The 16,275-nt window shown below is 49.8% G+C and overlaps 1 protein-coding gene across 10 annotated transcripts in view; it reads right to left on the reverse strand.

Moving 5' to 3' along the window:
* The window catches only part of UBR5 (ubiquitin protein ligase E3 component n-recognin 5), a 131,399-nt gene that overhangs the window by 18,938 nt on the left and 96,186 nt on the right, over nt 1–16,275 (reverse strand). For 8 of the 10 annotated variants that reach the window (XM_077270989.1, XM_077270987.1, XM_077270994.1 and 5 more), the window contains 12 exons: nt 6,037–6,155; nt 5,780–5,906; nt 5,446–5,575; nt 5,024–5,184; nt 4,305–4,544; nt 3,943–4,066; nt 1,884–1,995; nt 1,675–1,806; nt 1,346–1,603; nt 966–1,231; nt 466–677; nt 20–247 (listed from right to left, as the gene is read on the reverse strand). In XM_077270989.1, coding sequence (XP_077127104.1) covers nt 20–247; nt 466–677; nt 966–1,231; nt 1,346–1,603; nt 1,675–1,806; nt 1,884–1,995; nt 3,943–4,066; nt 4,305–4,544; nt 5,024–5,184; nt 5,446–5,575; nt 5,780–5,906; nt 6,037–6,155 — 2,109 coding nt within the window. The remainder of the gene's footprint in view (nt 1–19; nt 248–465; nt 678–965; nt 1,232–1,345; nt 1,604–1,674; nt 1,807–1,883; nt 1,996–3,942; nt 4,067–4,304; nt 4,545–5,023; nt 5,185–5,445; nt 5,576–5,779; nt 5,907–6,036; nt 6,156–16,275) is intronic. The other 2 variants (XM_077270996.1, XM_077270990.1) reach the window with 1 other exon arrangement.

Consider the following 16,275-nt stretch of genomic DNA (forward strand, 5'->3'; position numbering starts at 1 on the left):
GGAAAGAACACACATGTACCTCTTTCGCTCCAGTTGTGGGGTGTCCAATGTGGTCTGCTGGTTCATCGCTTTAATCCAGTAAATAAGAGCTTGAAAAACATATGCCACATGTTTTAGGGAGCAGACATCCAGCACTGGGAGAACATCCGAGTGTTCGTCATTGTGGGAGCGCATCAGTGATAGAGCGTAGTTCAGAAAGTCTCCACGTGCAGACATCCCCTGACGAGCGCTCAGTAGAGTGGCTCTTCTAGAAATACAGAGCAGAGCATTGAGCCACAGAGATGAGGCAAGTCTTAAAATTATTGAAGGGGCAGTTTTGTGTGGGGCTACATCTCAGACACACGGCACATCCTGTTAAACGCAATATCTGTCTCCATAATGGTGGTTTTCTGACAAAAAAAGTCTAGCTATGATTTTGACCAGAAAAACTGATGTGCAAAACTTTGGAACAGAAATCCACATTACCTTCTACCCTCTAATGTCCGTAAACTAGCTTCTTCACGTGCAGTCATCCTCTCCCTACGGGAGGGATTCTGGGACGCATGGAGAGGGTGGTTTGGGTGACCAGGATCTCCAGCAGAGGACAACGCAGACCCATAACGAAGCTGGGCCTCAGTAGAGTCCATGATGCTCACCATCCAGTTCCAGGTGGGAATAAGCTTTTCTTCTACATAGTTCTGAAGATAAATTTACCAAAGGCAACAGTCACAAAAACAAGCATTAAAGTGTTAATCCGGCTCCACTCACATCCTCATCAGGAGGTGATGACAAGACCTCTACAGATCTTTGCCGGCTCTCGAGTCCACAAGCGGCAGCGCCTGCGCTTCTGTTCTAGTTAATAGTACAGAGGAACGATATCCATCACTCACAAGCGGAAATATCTGTAGACATGACATCACCGCTCATCTCCCGATAAGACCGAGGAGGTTTACCCTTTATAATTGATGGTACACAAGAATGCCTACCTGCAAATTAACAGCATCTTGGTAAGTCAGCTTCACAGCGGCAGGAATCTGGGAATACACCAGGTGGTTATACTTGGGGATTAAGCCCATTAAGTCCGATATTTGCCGAATTACTATGCTGTATGCTCGGGCTAGGCTGCTTGCTGATGTCAAGTAGCTGCTAGAGTTGCTCGCTTCAAGGGCGGCGGCAGCAGCTGCGCTGGAGCTCATATTCCCGCTTCTTCGCAAGCTGGATGGTTCGATGTAAATGAGCGCCCCTGAGCTGGCTGCAGAATAAAAGGAGACTTATGAGCAATATAAAGATACTGAAGGAAAAGGTCATTTTGTAATCAGATAATGATCAGCATGGTGTTGAGGCATGCGATTTGATTTCCACTTGCCTGCTGGGGTGGAGGTACTAGATGGAGTAGTATTGGGGGCTCTTTGATTTTGTGTGTGCCTCACAGCCCACTGCATGGAACGAGGAGCCTGTGCAGCACCATTCGCATGGGTGCTGTTCGTTGACCTCTCTAATGGCTCATCAATCATAAAAGTCTCCTGATCGAGGTCATCACTCTGACTACTACTGCTGTCTGAATCGCTGGAGTCATTGGACTGAGAGTCGTCTTCAGAGAAGAAAGCTGGGACGCTGCTTGCACCTGCATGGAATCAATGACAAATTTACCACATTGCTTTAGATACAGAGAAAGCGTGAAGTGCCTACACATACCAGCTTCTGAACCAGCTGTTGCCGCTGTCACCACACTTCTGCGGCCGCTGGCATTGTCCTGGTTACTGTGATTGCTCTCACTGTCACTTTCAGTCTCTGCAGCAGCCAGGAGATCCAGCTCCATATCACTCCCTAAGGAACAGTTTGCAGTTTACTTTCAGAGTACTCAGGAGTCATTAGGCATAGACAGCAGTCACATGGCAAATTACCATCCTCATCGTGTTCGTCGTGCTGTCCTTCAGCCTCTGCATTCTCCTCCCCATGCTCCTCTTGCTCATCATGGTGGTCTTCCTCACCTGCCACTCCCTCTACTACCTCCACCTGAAAGTAAACCACAAGGCGGACCATGACAGAAGGCAGCAGTGACTGACTAGTTTAAAAGGGATGTCACTCGTACACAAAATTAAAAAAGCTTGGACAAAGTCACGGGGCCAACCTTGATATACAGAGATCTACTATATAATTGTCTAAGGGTCACTTCCATCTGTCTTTCTGTCACGGATATTCATTGGTCGCGGCCTCTGTCTGTCATGGAATCCAAGTCGCTGATTGGTCGCGGCAGCCATGACAGGCAGCTGGCGAGACCAATCAGTGATGGCCACAGTCCGATTAGTCCCTCACTACTCCCTTGCAGTCAGTGCCCTGCGCCCGCTCCATACTCCCCTCCAGTCACCGCTCACACAGGGTTAATGCCGGCGGTAATGGACCGCGTTATGCCGCGGGTAACTCACTCCGTTACCGCTGCTATTAACTTTGTGTGACCAAGTTTTTACTATTGATGCTGCCTATGCAGCGTCAATAGTAAAAACATCTAATGTTTAAAAATAATTAAAAAAAAATTCATTATATACTCACCTTTCCCACTCCTCGCGTCACTCCGGTAACTGCTCCATGCAAGCGGCAGGTTACGGTGGCAAGGATGGTCTGCGAGAAGGACCCGCCATGACGTCACGGTCATGTGACCGCGAATGTCATCACAGGGCCTGCGTGAGAAGGACCTGCCGTGACGTGACGTCACGGTCATGTAACTGCGAATGTCATCACAGGGCCTGCGCGAGAAGGAGGCGACGGGACTACAAGGGTCCCTGGAAGGTGAGTATATGTTTATTTTTTTTTAACCTGTGACATACGTGGGCTGGGCAATATACTACGTGGACATGCATATTCTAGAATACCCGATACGTTAGAATCGGGCCACCATCTAGCAGTCTATAATTGAGGAAGTTCTGCCTTATAAAATATAACGATTAACTTTTTCATATAGAAAAAACCTTAAGGGGTTCATACATTTTCATTAATAAAACATTGGAATAATATTGTTATGCAAGCGCAGTAAGAAGCATATGGCCCAATGGCCTAAACTAAATATGTAATAGCAAACGGTAAAAAAAAAAACAAACTTTGAATAATGATAAGTATAATTCCAACAAAGGTGCCCCCCAAGCACAGGATACCCCACAGCCAATTTCTCCACATGCATGGTATGATGACCCTACTGTATCCCCTCTGCCTCAGTCTTGCCAACAAAGAATGGTGACCCCATCCCAGTATGATTCTCCAACTGTAAGCCCCAAAGAGCCTCCATACAATATAATAGCCCCACTTACTGCACTTTATGGGGCCCATTATACTGAATGGAGCACTATGTGGTGCCCATTATACTGTATTGAGCACCAACAGGCCCCACAGTGCTTTATACAGTATAACAGGCCCCACATTAAAACACACCTCGACCATTTCCCCCACTGATCCGGTCTCTTCATATACGATGTACATCTTGGTACAATGAGTGCTGTAATGACGTAATCGTGCCGGTTGTGCGGTATCAAAGGCCAAATATACTCATGCTGAAGGCCAGAGTTTGACATATGTAATATAGTGCCCGTCACTTCTGCATCGGGAAAGTGGTGTCAACGCAGTCACAACTCACATGCAAAAACATGTGCACGATGTGCAGGTAGCCTGCACATTTTGTTGATTAGGATCGGAGACCTGCATAATATTTGTCATCATCACTGTTCACTACCAACGTGAAAAGGAGTGAAGCGGTATAATTTCCGAAAACCCCTATTCCCCCATCAGCTTTTCAAGTCCAAGTCTTGGGGGAGTGAGTCAAGAGTGCATGTATGGTGTATTTTTTCCTTCATTCATATTACCTTTATTATATACAATACAAACATACCGCCGTGTGAATAACGTCACAAAAGTCAGAATTAAACAGGACTTGCTTATTGTCTACATCCTACAAAAGCTGCAGCATCACGTTACCTCTTCTACATCGGCAGACACTATGTCGTCCTGCTCTTCGTCTCTGCTTCTCACAGGTTGTGACTGACTGATCCTTCTCTGCTGTGGATTTCTAATGATATATGAAGACTGGGACTGGTTGGAACTAAACATTAAAAAAAAAAAACGAAAAAAAAAAAAAACACTTTAGTGACCGAAAAACTGCTAAAAAGGCCACCAAAACACTATTATCTAAGAACGTCAGTGTCCAAGTCTCCCCCTCCACCACACTTCCCAAGAGTTCGATGCAACATCTGATAGCATTGTTTTGGTCCCAAAATGCACCTAAAAAGAAAGTAAACAGGACTGGCAGGAACAATGTATAGAGTCTGATAAATCCTCACTTGCTGGACTGGTCAGATGATGGTCTTGGAGGAAGAGGCTCCACTGAGAAAAGCTCCTCACTCCCTTGCATGGCGTCGATGCTTGTGCTGGCCAGTGTGAAGGGGGCAGTCGGACGTGCGATTCCCATTCTCACAGGGACAATGAGCGACTCTGCAACATTACACAGCTCCTCAACTGCATACGGAAGCAATGCCTGGAAAACTCTTTTACATTTGCCAATAGGTTGTGGAATAAAATTGCTGGAAAAAAAAAAAATCAAGACAAACAGTTAAACCATGGCCATCTCTAAAGCACATTACTAGCGGGTAAATCAAATAGAGTCTAAACAATTTTTGTACAAATATTCCCAAGCTGAATATCCCATCCAAGTAATGTGAATTCAGCCTTGCATATTGCCAAGTCTGCAGATAGTTAACTTCTCATTCAGTTGAAATGAATGGGAGACAAAGCGCCGGATTCGACAACGGCCACTAAGCGATATATGGGGGGCTACTGTGTTCTGCCCCTATGTCGCTTATGTCCGCCCAGCTGATCGGTGAGGGACACCTACAGATAGGTGTTGAAAGGGTTTGTCCAGGACTGCACTGTTGCTGTGTAGGAGGAATATTAGACCCTTTGAGGATCAGAGATGTACAATTAACAAGCCTGTTTTACGACATCATTGAAATTACCCCCCATTTCAAGCAGATAGAATACACAATCACAGCTGAAGACTTACTTTTTCTTTTTGGAGGAAGCCATTTCGACACTGAGAATAACGAAGACGCGAGCGACAGAACGCAAAAATCGCATTGTGACCGCTACGGCCTCCTCCCTACGCCCAGGATTGTACTTGTTCTGAAGTTCTTTCACAAGTGTTCCAAGCAATGTGTCCAAAAGCTAAGAAAAAAGAAAGAAAATACTAGTAAGTTTCTGGAGACATTCTATTTAACGCTTCATTGGGGGACACAGGTTACCCAATGAAGGATCATGGAAAGATTGTACAGCGAGTTCCAAAAGTTTTCCATTGACATTATATAACAATCACAATGCCACAAAAATGCTTAATCTATAACAATACGTATCACCCCACAGCATTACCAGCTAAGCAAAATGGAACATTGCTTTAAGCTCTTGATTTCTGCAAGAAGCAACACTTACCAGAATGTCTGCCGTGCACTTGACAATGAGACAGTGAGTGAAACAGTCCAGGCGGATGGTACCGCTCTGCTGGTTTAGATACACTTGTTCCTCTGGGAGAAGGTGACCAATTCGGCTGCTTGCACTAAGACTTGAGAAAATAAATTGTATATTAGTTTGGAAATCTTCATAGCGAATGATTGTGAGCAATCTGGTTGGGGGCCATAACCACTTCTGGGGGATTCATCTGAGTGGATCCCTTGGCCACCTGCAGAGATTAGAGTGGCTTTTTACGAAGAGGCTGTCCAATAGGGAAAACCAGTTCTTTATATTAAAGTGGAAAATAATAACTCACGGGTCTTTGTTTTCTTGGGATCCAAACATGATCATGGATTTAAGTGCATTCCAGTCTTGTAAGACACGTTCAAGGGCAAGTTGTGCAAATCTTGGGGGCTCCAAATCATGGTCTGGCATGTCAGAATCTGGCAGAAAACATTCACCACAGCATTATCATTGCCATATTTAAATTATAATTAACTGCATAAATAGATTTCACACATGAAGATATTCGGATATGTGGATAATATCAAAGTGCAGGAATTAAGAACACACCTTCAGGATTGGCTGCTTTGCGATTTCGGTCTTCGCGTATACGGGGTGGTCTGTACTGGCAGTGCTCAACTGTTTGCCTGGCGACAGTCTGCACCAAGAACAGTAGTAGGTGCTCCCCTCTGAAAATAAGGGAAATATAAACCTGAATGTAAAAATGAATGGTTTCAATAAAACCTAGCAGTCATGCAGAAAAGGGTTTAAGGATGGTCCGAAGGCCAAAGAAATCTTCAACTCAATCCATGTTTAGTGCCGGAACCTAAACTAATTTCTAATATGCTTGCATTAAAAATTCTCTCCCGTTCCATGACTGCATTAAATGCTTTTGTATTTTTTTTTTCTTCTTTATTTACTCTGTGTGATGACACTTACGTCATCGGGACAGACCGTGCACTCTGACTGTAGAGCGCACTGTCATAATACCTTGTGTGCAGAGCAGCGTAGCCCCCACAAATGACGTCACTTGCGGTGGTGGAGCAGTTCACTGCACACCGTCAGGTATTCTTGCAGCGCGCTCTCCTGTGTTGCCGGCTCGTCACTACTGATCTGAGCCGGCAACGCATGACGCACTGTGATTGTGCACAGTGAACAGGCACAGACCAGGGACTAGCCAAGCCTCTGAAATAAGCATCACACTTCATTTCAGGGAAGGGGCAGAGGCAGCGACTCTGCCCCCTAAAGATGGTTTGTAGTCTATCCCAGCATGCACTGGGATACACACAAATGTAATCACACAGGAAGAAAGGGAAAAAAAGAGGATGTAGTTAGATATATCAGAGCCCATGATGGCACCACGGAGAGAGGGGATCCGCTCTTCAAGGACAGAAAACCTACAGATAAGGGCGGTACCTTTCCCACATCAGTTTACAGCGCACGAGAGGACCTCCAGGTTAATAACACAATATTCAACATTACTATGAAGCTTAACAGAAACACCATGTGACTACATAGAAGTAACAAAATTAGCGAAAATAAGTGTGCACACCCACACGTGATTAGAGGGTGCAGTCATGGGCTCTGAGGAATCCCGTTACCGGTAAGTAACCAAGTCTCTCTTTCCCCCATGACGGCACCACGGAAAGATTTGCAGAGAAAGTTAACATTAGGGAGGGACCACCACTTCCAGAATCCTTCTACCAAACGTAAGGTCTGAAGAGGCGGCTAGATCCAGCCGATAGTGATTGAAGAATGTAGAGGGGGGAAGACCACGTGGCAGCTCTACAGATCTGTTCTATTGAGGCACCGCCTCTTTCTGCCCAGGAGGATGCCACTGCCCTCGTCGAATGAGATTATATTTTCTCCGGGGCGGCCGCACCATGTGAGGAGTATGACAGCGTGATGAGGCCCCTTATCAATCTTGCCCTTAGAAGCTTTTAGCCCCTTACGAGGACCCTGAAAGCACTCAAAGAGCAATCCTACCCGTTTAGTGTGTGTAATACTCTTCCCTATTCTTGGGATTGGGACAAAAAGAAGGGAGGGAGATCTCCTGAGAACTATGAAAACACCACCTATTTCGGTAGGTAGGCTGGTTAATACCCTATTCTCCAAGATTTGCGTGAAGGGAGGGCTGGCTGATAATGCCTGGATGTCACTGATCCTACGAGCTGATGTGAGCTACTAGAAGTGATGTTTTAAGGTACAGGATTCTCAGCGAAGACTGCCAGAGGTTCGAAAGGAGGCTTGTTTAGGGCTGTAAGGACCAAGTTTAAATCCCAAGGAGTACTCCGAGAGGGGGATGGGTCTAGACCTGGCTGATGCATTGACAAACCTGGATATCCACAGATTCCCAGCCAGGTCATGATTGCATAGGGCCCCTAATGCCACAACGTGAACTTTTAAGTACTTGTAGCTAGCCCCTGTTCCAATCCCTTCTGTAGAAACTCCAAGATGGCTGTTAGTGAAACCCCCCTTCTAATACGGAACCTGAAAGGAACTTCATCCATGTTTTCTCATACAGTTTGGTGGTTACAGGCTTTCTACTTTCTAGCAATGTGGAGATTAAGTTAGGTGAAAACCCCTTATTACTTAGGAGAGCCCTCAAATTCCAGGCCGTCATGTGCAAGTTTGTTACCTGAGGATGAAGAACTGGCCCCTGGGAAAGAAGGTCCAGAAACTCCGGAAGTACCCAGGGGTCAGAGGAGATGCACATCAGCTAAGAAAACCATGTCCTCTTTGGCCAGAAGGGGGCTATTAAGTTAACTTTAGCCCTGTCTTCCTGGATTTTCCCCTGAACCGCTGGAAATCAGGGCAATCGGAGGAAAAGCATAGGCTAGATGGTGGTCCCATGGAATCATGAAGGCATCTAATGCAACGGGGTTCCCTTTGAGGTGTACTGAGCAGAAAGTCTACCTTCCTGTTCTGACTGTTAGCGAATAGATCTGTGGAAGGACGTCCACAGCTTTCTGCAATCTGATCGAACACTGCCTGATTCAGTTCCCACTCACCCTGTCTCAGCTGGGTCCAACTCAGGAAATCCACCCTGCGATTCTCTGTTCCCCTTATGTGGAGTGCAGACAGAAACCCCAAGTTGTCCTTGGCTAGCTGGAGAATGGAACTTGATACTTCCATAAGAGGGTGGGACCGGGTTCCTCCCTGGTGATTTTAGTATTCTACCACAACCCAGTTGTTTGAGAATACTCTTACGTGGTGTCCCTGAAGAGTGTTCAAGAATTCAAGGAGGGCAAACTTCACCGCCAATAGTTCCCTTCATGTTTGAGGATACTGATCTTAACTCATCTGTCCAGACCCTTTCAGCCATCTGGTCGTTCAGGTGAGGCTTTCTACCACTCCATTTATTGGGACCGCTACCCTGAGGAATTTCTGAGAGTCTCTGTGGATGGGGATAGTATGCGTTCTTTAGGTCCATAACAGTCATTAAACTGCCCAGATCAAGATGGAAACAATAAAGACATCAGTAAAAATGCTGAAGGTTTGAAAAAAAAAAAAACCCCTCATCATCCTCAGTTATCCAGGGGCAGGAGCGGCCATAGACGTTTCCCCCAAGAGGAAACAGCCTGGTCAAGGCAGTCAGGGCCACCATGGGGCTGGTAGACCCTCCTCAAAAAAGATCAGTGCAGGACATTGTGTTCGGCGGGCTAGAACAAAAAAAAGATTGTTCCCCCTAAATGAGAAAATCCAATCCCTGATTAAAAAGGAGTGGAAGAAACTAGAGAGAAAGGGCCATTTATCCCCAAAGCGGAAATATCCATTTGATGACCCGGCTTTCTCTTTTTGGGAGAAGGAACCCAAAACTGGATGTGGCAATTGCCAAAGCTTCCAAAAAGTTTTCCCCCTTCCTTTCGAGGACATGGGGGGTATTGAAGGATCCCATGGACAAAAACAGGATTTTTGGTTGCTTACCGTAAAATCTGTTTCTTGAAGCCTCCATTGGGGGACACAGGAACCATGGGTGTATGCTGCTGCCACTAGGAGGCTGACACTATGCAAATAAAAAAGTTAGCTCCTCCTCTGCAGTGTACACCCCACCGACTGGCATTGAACTCTTCAGTTAGTGAGAAAGCAGTAGGAGATAATGAAACAAGGTTGAAAAACCATAACCACAAACTTGAGAACTGTAACGTGAGAACAGTCATAGAACAGATAACAGAAAACATTGGGAGGGAGCTGTGTCCCCCAATGGAGGCTTCAAGAAACAGATTTTACGGTAAGCAACCAAAAATCCTGTTTTCTTTATCGCCTCTCATTGGGGGACACAGGAACCATGGGACGTCCCAAAGCAGTCCCAAGGGCGGGAGAACAGACTTCCATCAGGTCAGAGGACTCACCACTGCCGCCTGCAGGATCCTTCTGCCTAGGCTGGCGTCCGCCGATGCGTAGGTATGGACCTTGTAAAATTTGGCGAACGTGTGGATGGAAGACCAAGTTGCCGCTTTGCAAAGCTGTAGGGCGGAAGCCCTGTGGTGCACCGCCCAGGAGGCGCCGACTGCCCGGGTAGAGTGAGCCTTAATCCCAGGAGGGGGCACTCTGTTCTTGACCCGGTAAGCCTCCAAAATTGCCGTTCTGATCCAACGAGCAATAGTCGCTTTAGAAGCCGGCTGGCCTCTGCGCGTGCCATTAGGAATGACGAAAAAAGAATCCGTCTTCCGGAAAGAGGATGTTCTATCCAGATAAATCCTCACTGCCCTGACTAGGTCTAGCTTGTTCAACGATCGCTCCAGAGGATGAGTCGGAGCTGGACAAAAGGAAGGTAGAACGATGTCCTCGTTGAGGTGGAAGGTGGAAACCACCTTAGGAAGAAAAGAAGGTGGAGGACGGAAGACCACCTTGTCCTGGTGAATGACCAAAAACGGAGGGCGGCAAGACAGTGCCGCCAGCTCGGAAACGCGGCGAATGGACGTGATGGCCACAAGAAAGGCCACCTTCCAAGATAAAACTGATAGAGGAATCTCCCTAAGAGGTTCAAAGGGAGAAACCTTCAAAACGTCCAGTACCAGGTTTAAGTCCCAAGCCTCCACAGGGGCCCTGAACGGCGGGACCGCGTGGGCTACCCCCTGAAAGAAGGTCTTAACCTGTGGCCGAGAGGCCAAGGTCTTCTGAAAGAGGATGGAAAGCGCAGAGACCTGACCCTTCAGGGAACTAAGAGCCAGGCCCGAATCCAGTCCTGCCTGAAGGAAGGCCAAAAGAGAAGGCAGGGAAAAAACCATAGGCGGCACGCGGTTGGACTCGCACCAACGGAAGTAGGCCTTCCAGGTGCGGTAGTAGATCCTGGAAGACGAAGGCTTCCGAGCCTGAATCATGGTGTGAATCACACGGTCCGAAAGGCCGGACGCTCTTAGAACCGCGGTCTCAACAGCCACGCCGTTAAACTGAGCGACCGAGAACTCGGGTGGCAGATCGGACCCTGGGACAGCAGATCGGGCCTGTCTGGAAGGTGCCAGGGAGCGTCCGCGAGAAGGTTGACGAGCTCCGCGAACCAAGCTCTCCTGGGCCAATCCGGGGCGATCAGGATGACCGGCACCCCTTCCGCTTTGATCTTCTTCAACAGTTTGGGAAGTAATGGAAGGGGTGGGAACAGGTAGGGCAGCTTGAACTGTGACCAAGGAATGGCCAGGGCATCGACGCCCACTGCGAGAGGATCGCGTGACCTGGAGACGAATTGCGGAACCTTCCTGTTGATTCGAGACGCCGTGAGATCCACATCCGGAGTTCCCCATCGAAGGCAAATCTGATGGAAGACCTCCGGATGCAGGGACCATTCCCCTGCCGCGAGACCCTCGCGGCTGAGGAAGTCGGCGGCCCAGTTTTCTACGCCGGGGATATGCACCGCGGATATCACCGGAACCGTTGCCTCTGCCCAAAGGAGGATCTTGGATACCTCGGCAAGGGCCAAGGAGCTCCGAGTCCCCCCCTGATGGTTGACATATGCCACAGCCGTGGCGTTGTCCGTCTGGATCCGGACTGGAAGGCCCCTGAGGATCCTTTCCCAATGGCGGAGGGACAGAAAGATGGCCCGAATTTCGAGGACGTTGATCGGCAGCGCAGACTCCTGCGGCGACCAACGGCCCTGAACCGTCAGGTGGCGAAAAACCGCACCCCAGCCGATCAGACTGGCATCCGTTGTCACCACCTGCCAGTGAACCGGAAGGAAGGACCTGCCCTGGGAGATGAGAGGAGACGTCAGCCACCAGTTGAGAGACCGCTTGACCCGAAAGGAGAGTCTGATCGGCCGATCCAGGGAGAAGACCGACCTGTCCCACTGAGACAGAATGGCTTGCTGAAGGGGCCGAGAATGGAATTGGGCGAAGGGAATCGCTTCCAAGGTAGCTACCATCCTCCCCAGAACCTTCATGGCCGATCGGAGTGAGGGAGGCCGAGGTCCCTGGAGCAAGAGTATGTCCCGACAAAGGGTGGATCTCTTCTCCTTGGGAAGGAAGACTCTGGACTGACGAGTGTCGAAAAGCATGCCCAAAAAGATGATGCGCTGAGAAGGAATAAGGCAGGACTTCTTCCGGTTGACCAGCCATCCGAAACGGGATAAGGTGTCGAGAACAATGGACAAGCTTTCGTGGGCCTGAGCAAAGGACGGAGCCTTGATGAGGATGTCGTCGAGGTATGGAAACAGGACCAAGCCTCTGACTCTCAAAACGGCCATCAGCGCCGCCATGATTTTCGTGAACACCCTTGGCGCGGTTGCGAGACCGAACGGCAGGGCGACGAACTGAAAATGATCTTGTTGCACTGCAAAGCGCAGGAAACGGTGATGACCGGGAAAAATTGGAACATGTAGGTAGGCGTCCTGGATATCTATAGAGCATAGAAATTCCTGGGCCTCCATGGAAGCAATTACTGAACGAAGGGATTCCATCCTGAAGTGTTTCAGGCGAACCCTCCTGTTCAGCAATTTGAGGTCCAGAATGGGACGAACCTTGCCGTCTTTTTTCGGTACCACAAAGAGGTTCGAGTAGAAACCCGTGTACCGTTCCCTTTCTGGAACGGGAACAATCACCCCGGATTTTAGCAGAGAAGCGATGGCTGCGAAGAAGCCCGGAACCAAAGCTGGATCTTTTGGAGGACGAGATTGGAAGAAACGATCCCTGGGTCGGGAGGCGAACTCTATCTTGTATCCCGAGGATACAACTTCCCTGACCCATGCATCCTCTACTGCGGAAATCCAGACGTCCCTGAAACGGAGAAGACGGCCCCCCAACCTGGGAGTTGGGCTGGAGTCTTGCCGAGAGTCATGCGGAAGTGGATCTTCCAGTCCTGGGCCTGGACGATCTACCCTGGGAATAGCGAGGACGCCAGGACGGAGTGGGCCTGAAGGACACCGCCTTCTTCTCTTGACGTGCCTGTGGCCTCTGTTGCTGCTGGGAAAAGGAGTTTGATGCAGCGAAGCGACGAAAAGGCCGAAACGAGCGAAACTGCCGTCTAGGAGGAGGGCGACGAGGTTTAGCCTGGGGGAGAAGGGAACTTGTGCCCCCAGTGGCATCCTTAATGATCTGGTCCAGCTGGGAACCAAAGAGACGAGAGCCCTGGAAGGGCAGACTAGTGAGGGACTTTTTGGAGGACAAGTCCGCCTGCCAGGCCTTGAGCCAAACGGTCCGGCGAATGGCAACGGCATTGCTGGAAGCCTGAGCAGCACAAGAGGCGACATCCAGGGAGGCGGAAACCAGGTATTCACCAGCGTGGGAAATCTGGTTGGCAAGTTCCGCTAATTGCGCGGGAGGAGCCCCGTCCAGGATACCTCGCCGTAGATCCTTGGCCCATATTGAGATGGATTTTGAAGCCCAAGTGGAAGCAAAGGCTGGGCATAGCGCTGCTGAAGCCGCTTCAAAGGCAGATTTCGCAAAAGATTCTATAACTCTGTCGTTAGAATCCTTCAGAGACGCTCCGCCGGACAGTGGAAGCACCGTGTTGGCGGACAGCCTGGAAACAGGGGGATCCACCGAGGGAGAGACCGTCCAATTGGCGGTAAGATCTGGTGAAAAAGGATATAACACCCCCAGACGTTTTCCCCTCTGAAAACGTCTGGTCGGATTCTCTCTCTCTCTGGCCAGGATTTCCTCGAATTCAGGATGAGGAGCAAAAAATTTTGAAGGTGGTTTGGCCCGTCTAAACGAAACCGCCTGATCTGCGGGTTCCGTAGAGGGATCCTTGATGCCACAGGTTTGGTTTATAGCCCGAATGAGGTTCTGGACCGACTCACTCATGGTGGCGATTTGCCTAGGATCCAGCTCCGAAAATTCGTCTGAGGGCGCATCAGATAAAGCCTCGCCTGACTCAGGGGAGGAGGAACGGTGCGACACCAACCGCGGGGGAGGGCCGTGCGGCGAGATGGAACGCGAAGAGGACTCAGACCGACGTTCCTGTCTGGACCTTTTGTGGCTAATCAAGGAGGGCTCGGGCGGCGGTTCCTGCGACCCGCTGGCCACTGCAGGGGTCTGCAGGGGAAACCGATCCAGCGCGGACACCAGGGTTTGAGACACCCGTGTTAAATCGGCCACCGATTGTGACAGAGAAGCGGCCCAGCCTGGGATGGGGGGATCACTCTCGGGCGGAACAGCCGGGGGATCCTGGGCGGTGGGAACAATCGGGTTGCTGCAGGACTGACACAACGGGGAGGACTGACCTGAGGGAAGTTTGCTGTTACAGGACGAACATGCAAAGTACGTGACTAAGGCAGTAGATGAAGAAGAAGTAGGGGGGCGAGAGCGGCCCCCTTTAGAGGAAGACATCTTGAGGGACCCTGAAGATGCCAGTTGGTTAGGGGACAGTGTGCAGAGGGGGGTGTCAGACTGCAGTGCAGCTACTCACGGACCCGGTCCTGGAAGATGTCCCACTTGTCCTTGGTGGAGAAATCCCCTGTGCTGAGCTCACAGAAGATGCGGGCGAAGGAGCGTGGCGCGCTGCGGGAGGCACTGCAAGGGCTGCTGCTGTGGTGTGAAGCGATGCTAACACCAGACGAGTGTCCCACGAGGAAGGGGGCGGAGCTAGACGCAGAGGCGCCGGTGGGCAGGTCCTAGTATGTCGGGCGGGAAAAAGCCCGCCCGCAGAAGCGGAAGTGACAGATCCGAAGACCGGAAGTAGGCCCCGGCCGAAGCCGGGGCCTAAATTAGGAACCGGCGGCCGGGAAACGAGCCGCGGCGCCGGTATAGAGCGCCAGAGCGATGCGCCGCGACGGGAGGCTGGCGGCACAGGCGCCGCAGCCTGCTAGGCTGCGCCACTGAAGGGCGCCACAGTCCACCTCCTGCGGCGCCGGAGCAATGCGCTGCAGCGATAAGCAGCGCGATAGACTGCAGGGCTGCTGCGCTGAGGACTGTGCCCAGGGAAAAAACCGCAGCACTGATAGTGCGCCGCGGAAAGGAGTGAACCGCTGGAGCAGAAGGCCCTTGCAGAATAGGATAAGAAGGGATAGGGGACATACTCACCTAAAAACATCCCACGCCGTACTAACCTTAAAAAAAGGGGTGAAACGTCCAGGGCTGATGGACGTCCTCGTCTCCTCCAACCGACAGGCTCTGGTGGGCGAGTGGGTGGGGGACGGAGCCAGGACCGGACTTCTGAGCACGCTGGTGTGCCAGGATCTTGGTCCTGGTGAGGGATCAATGAGGATACGGGGTGGCAGTACACACCGTACTCATAGTCCGCTTGTGGGAATACAGGTGTGACTATTCACCCTGTATCCCTCCGAGGAAACCTGCAAGAAAACGACGCACATTGAGGTAGATAAGGGTCTAATGAAAGACCCGTGTCCACCTCCTACTGACACTAAGCTAAAAACTGAAGAGTTCAATGCCAGTCGGTGGGGTGTACACTGCAGAGGAGGAGCTAACTTTTTTATTTGCATAGTGTCAGCCTCCTAGTGGCAGCAGCATACACCCATGGTTCCTGTGTCCCCCAATGAGAGGCGATAAAGAAAAGGGGAGGAGTTATTTTCCTTTATTTGCATAGTGTCAGCCTCCTAGCGACAGCAGCATACACCCATGGTTACCTGTGTCCCCCAATGAAGCGAGAAAGAAAAAGCAGATACATTCCTGAAGGGTTCATGGGAGGGCTAAAACCTTCGGTAGCTGCCACTTGCACGGCCAGGTCACTGATGGTCTGGCTGGACCAGCTGGAATCACAACTAGGGGACAAAACCTTTAGGGACACTATTAGACCTCGGTAATGAAAGTAGCTGCTTCTTTCATGCCGGACGCATCGGCAGACTCGGTCAGGCTGGCAGCCAGATCGGCAGTCTTCTACGTTGCTGCCCAGCGAGCCATCTGGCTTAAGTGTTGGCCAGGAGATCTCCAGACAAAGTCAAGGCTTTGCTCCATCCCCTTTGAGGGCGAGTTCTTGTTTGGCCCTACACTTGATTTTATTTTTGATAAAGTGGGGGACAACAAACTGCTTCCCTATCTTCTCCAATCACTTATATGAAATCCTTTTGAAGTAAAAAATATATCTGGAGAAAGCCCCCAAGGAACCAGGGTAAGTGGGAAGATAGGAGTAAGACCAAGAGGGTCTTGTTCAATGACCACAAGAAGTCATCCCAATGAGGATGATGATGAACTGGACATATCTAAGTCCCTCTCTTCATTCTACGAACTACTAGACCCGGACTCCGGGGACCTGTCTCTAAATTTCTGCACTTTTTTCCCCCCTTATCCTGAAGGGACCTAAAAGGTATTTTCTACCTGTGACTTTATTAAGAATCTAAGATCTGAGACAAATCTTGGGGTCTCTTCAAAGATTGTTTGTTTTATGCAAGAGTTGCAGAGTCTTTCCCCACATAGCGGT

This window comes from Ranitomeya variabilis, chromosome 6 (genome assembly GCF_051348905.1).
Source record: "Ranitomeya variabilis isolate aRanVar5 chromosome 6, aRanVar5.hap1, whole genome shotgun sequence".
Lineage (NCBI taxonomy): Eukaryota > Metazoa > Chordata > Amphibia > Anura > Dendrobatidae > Ranitomeya > Ranitomeya variabilis.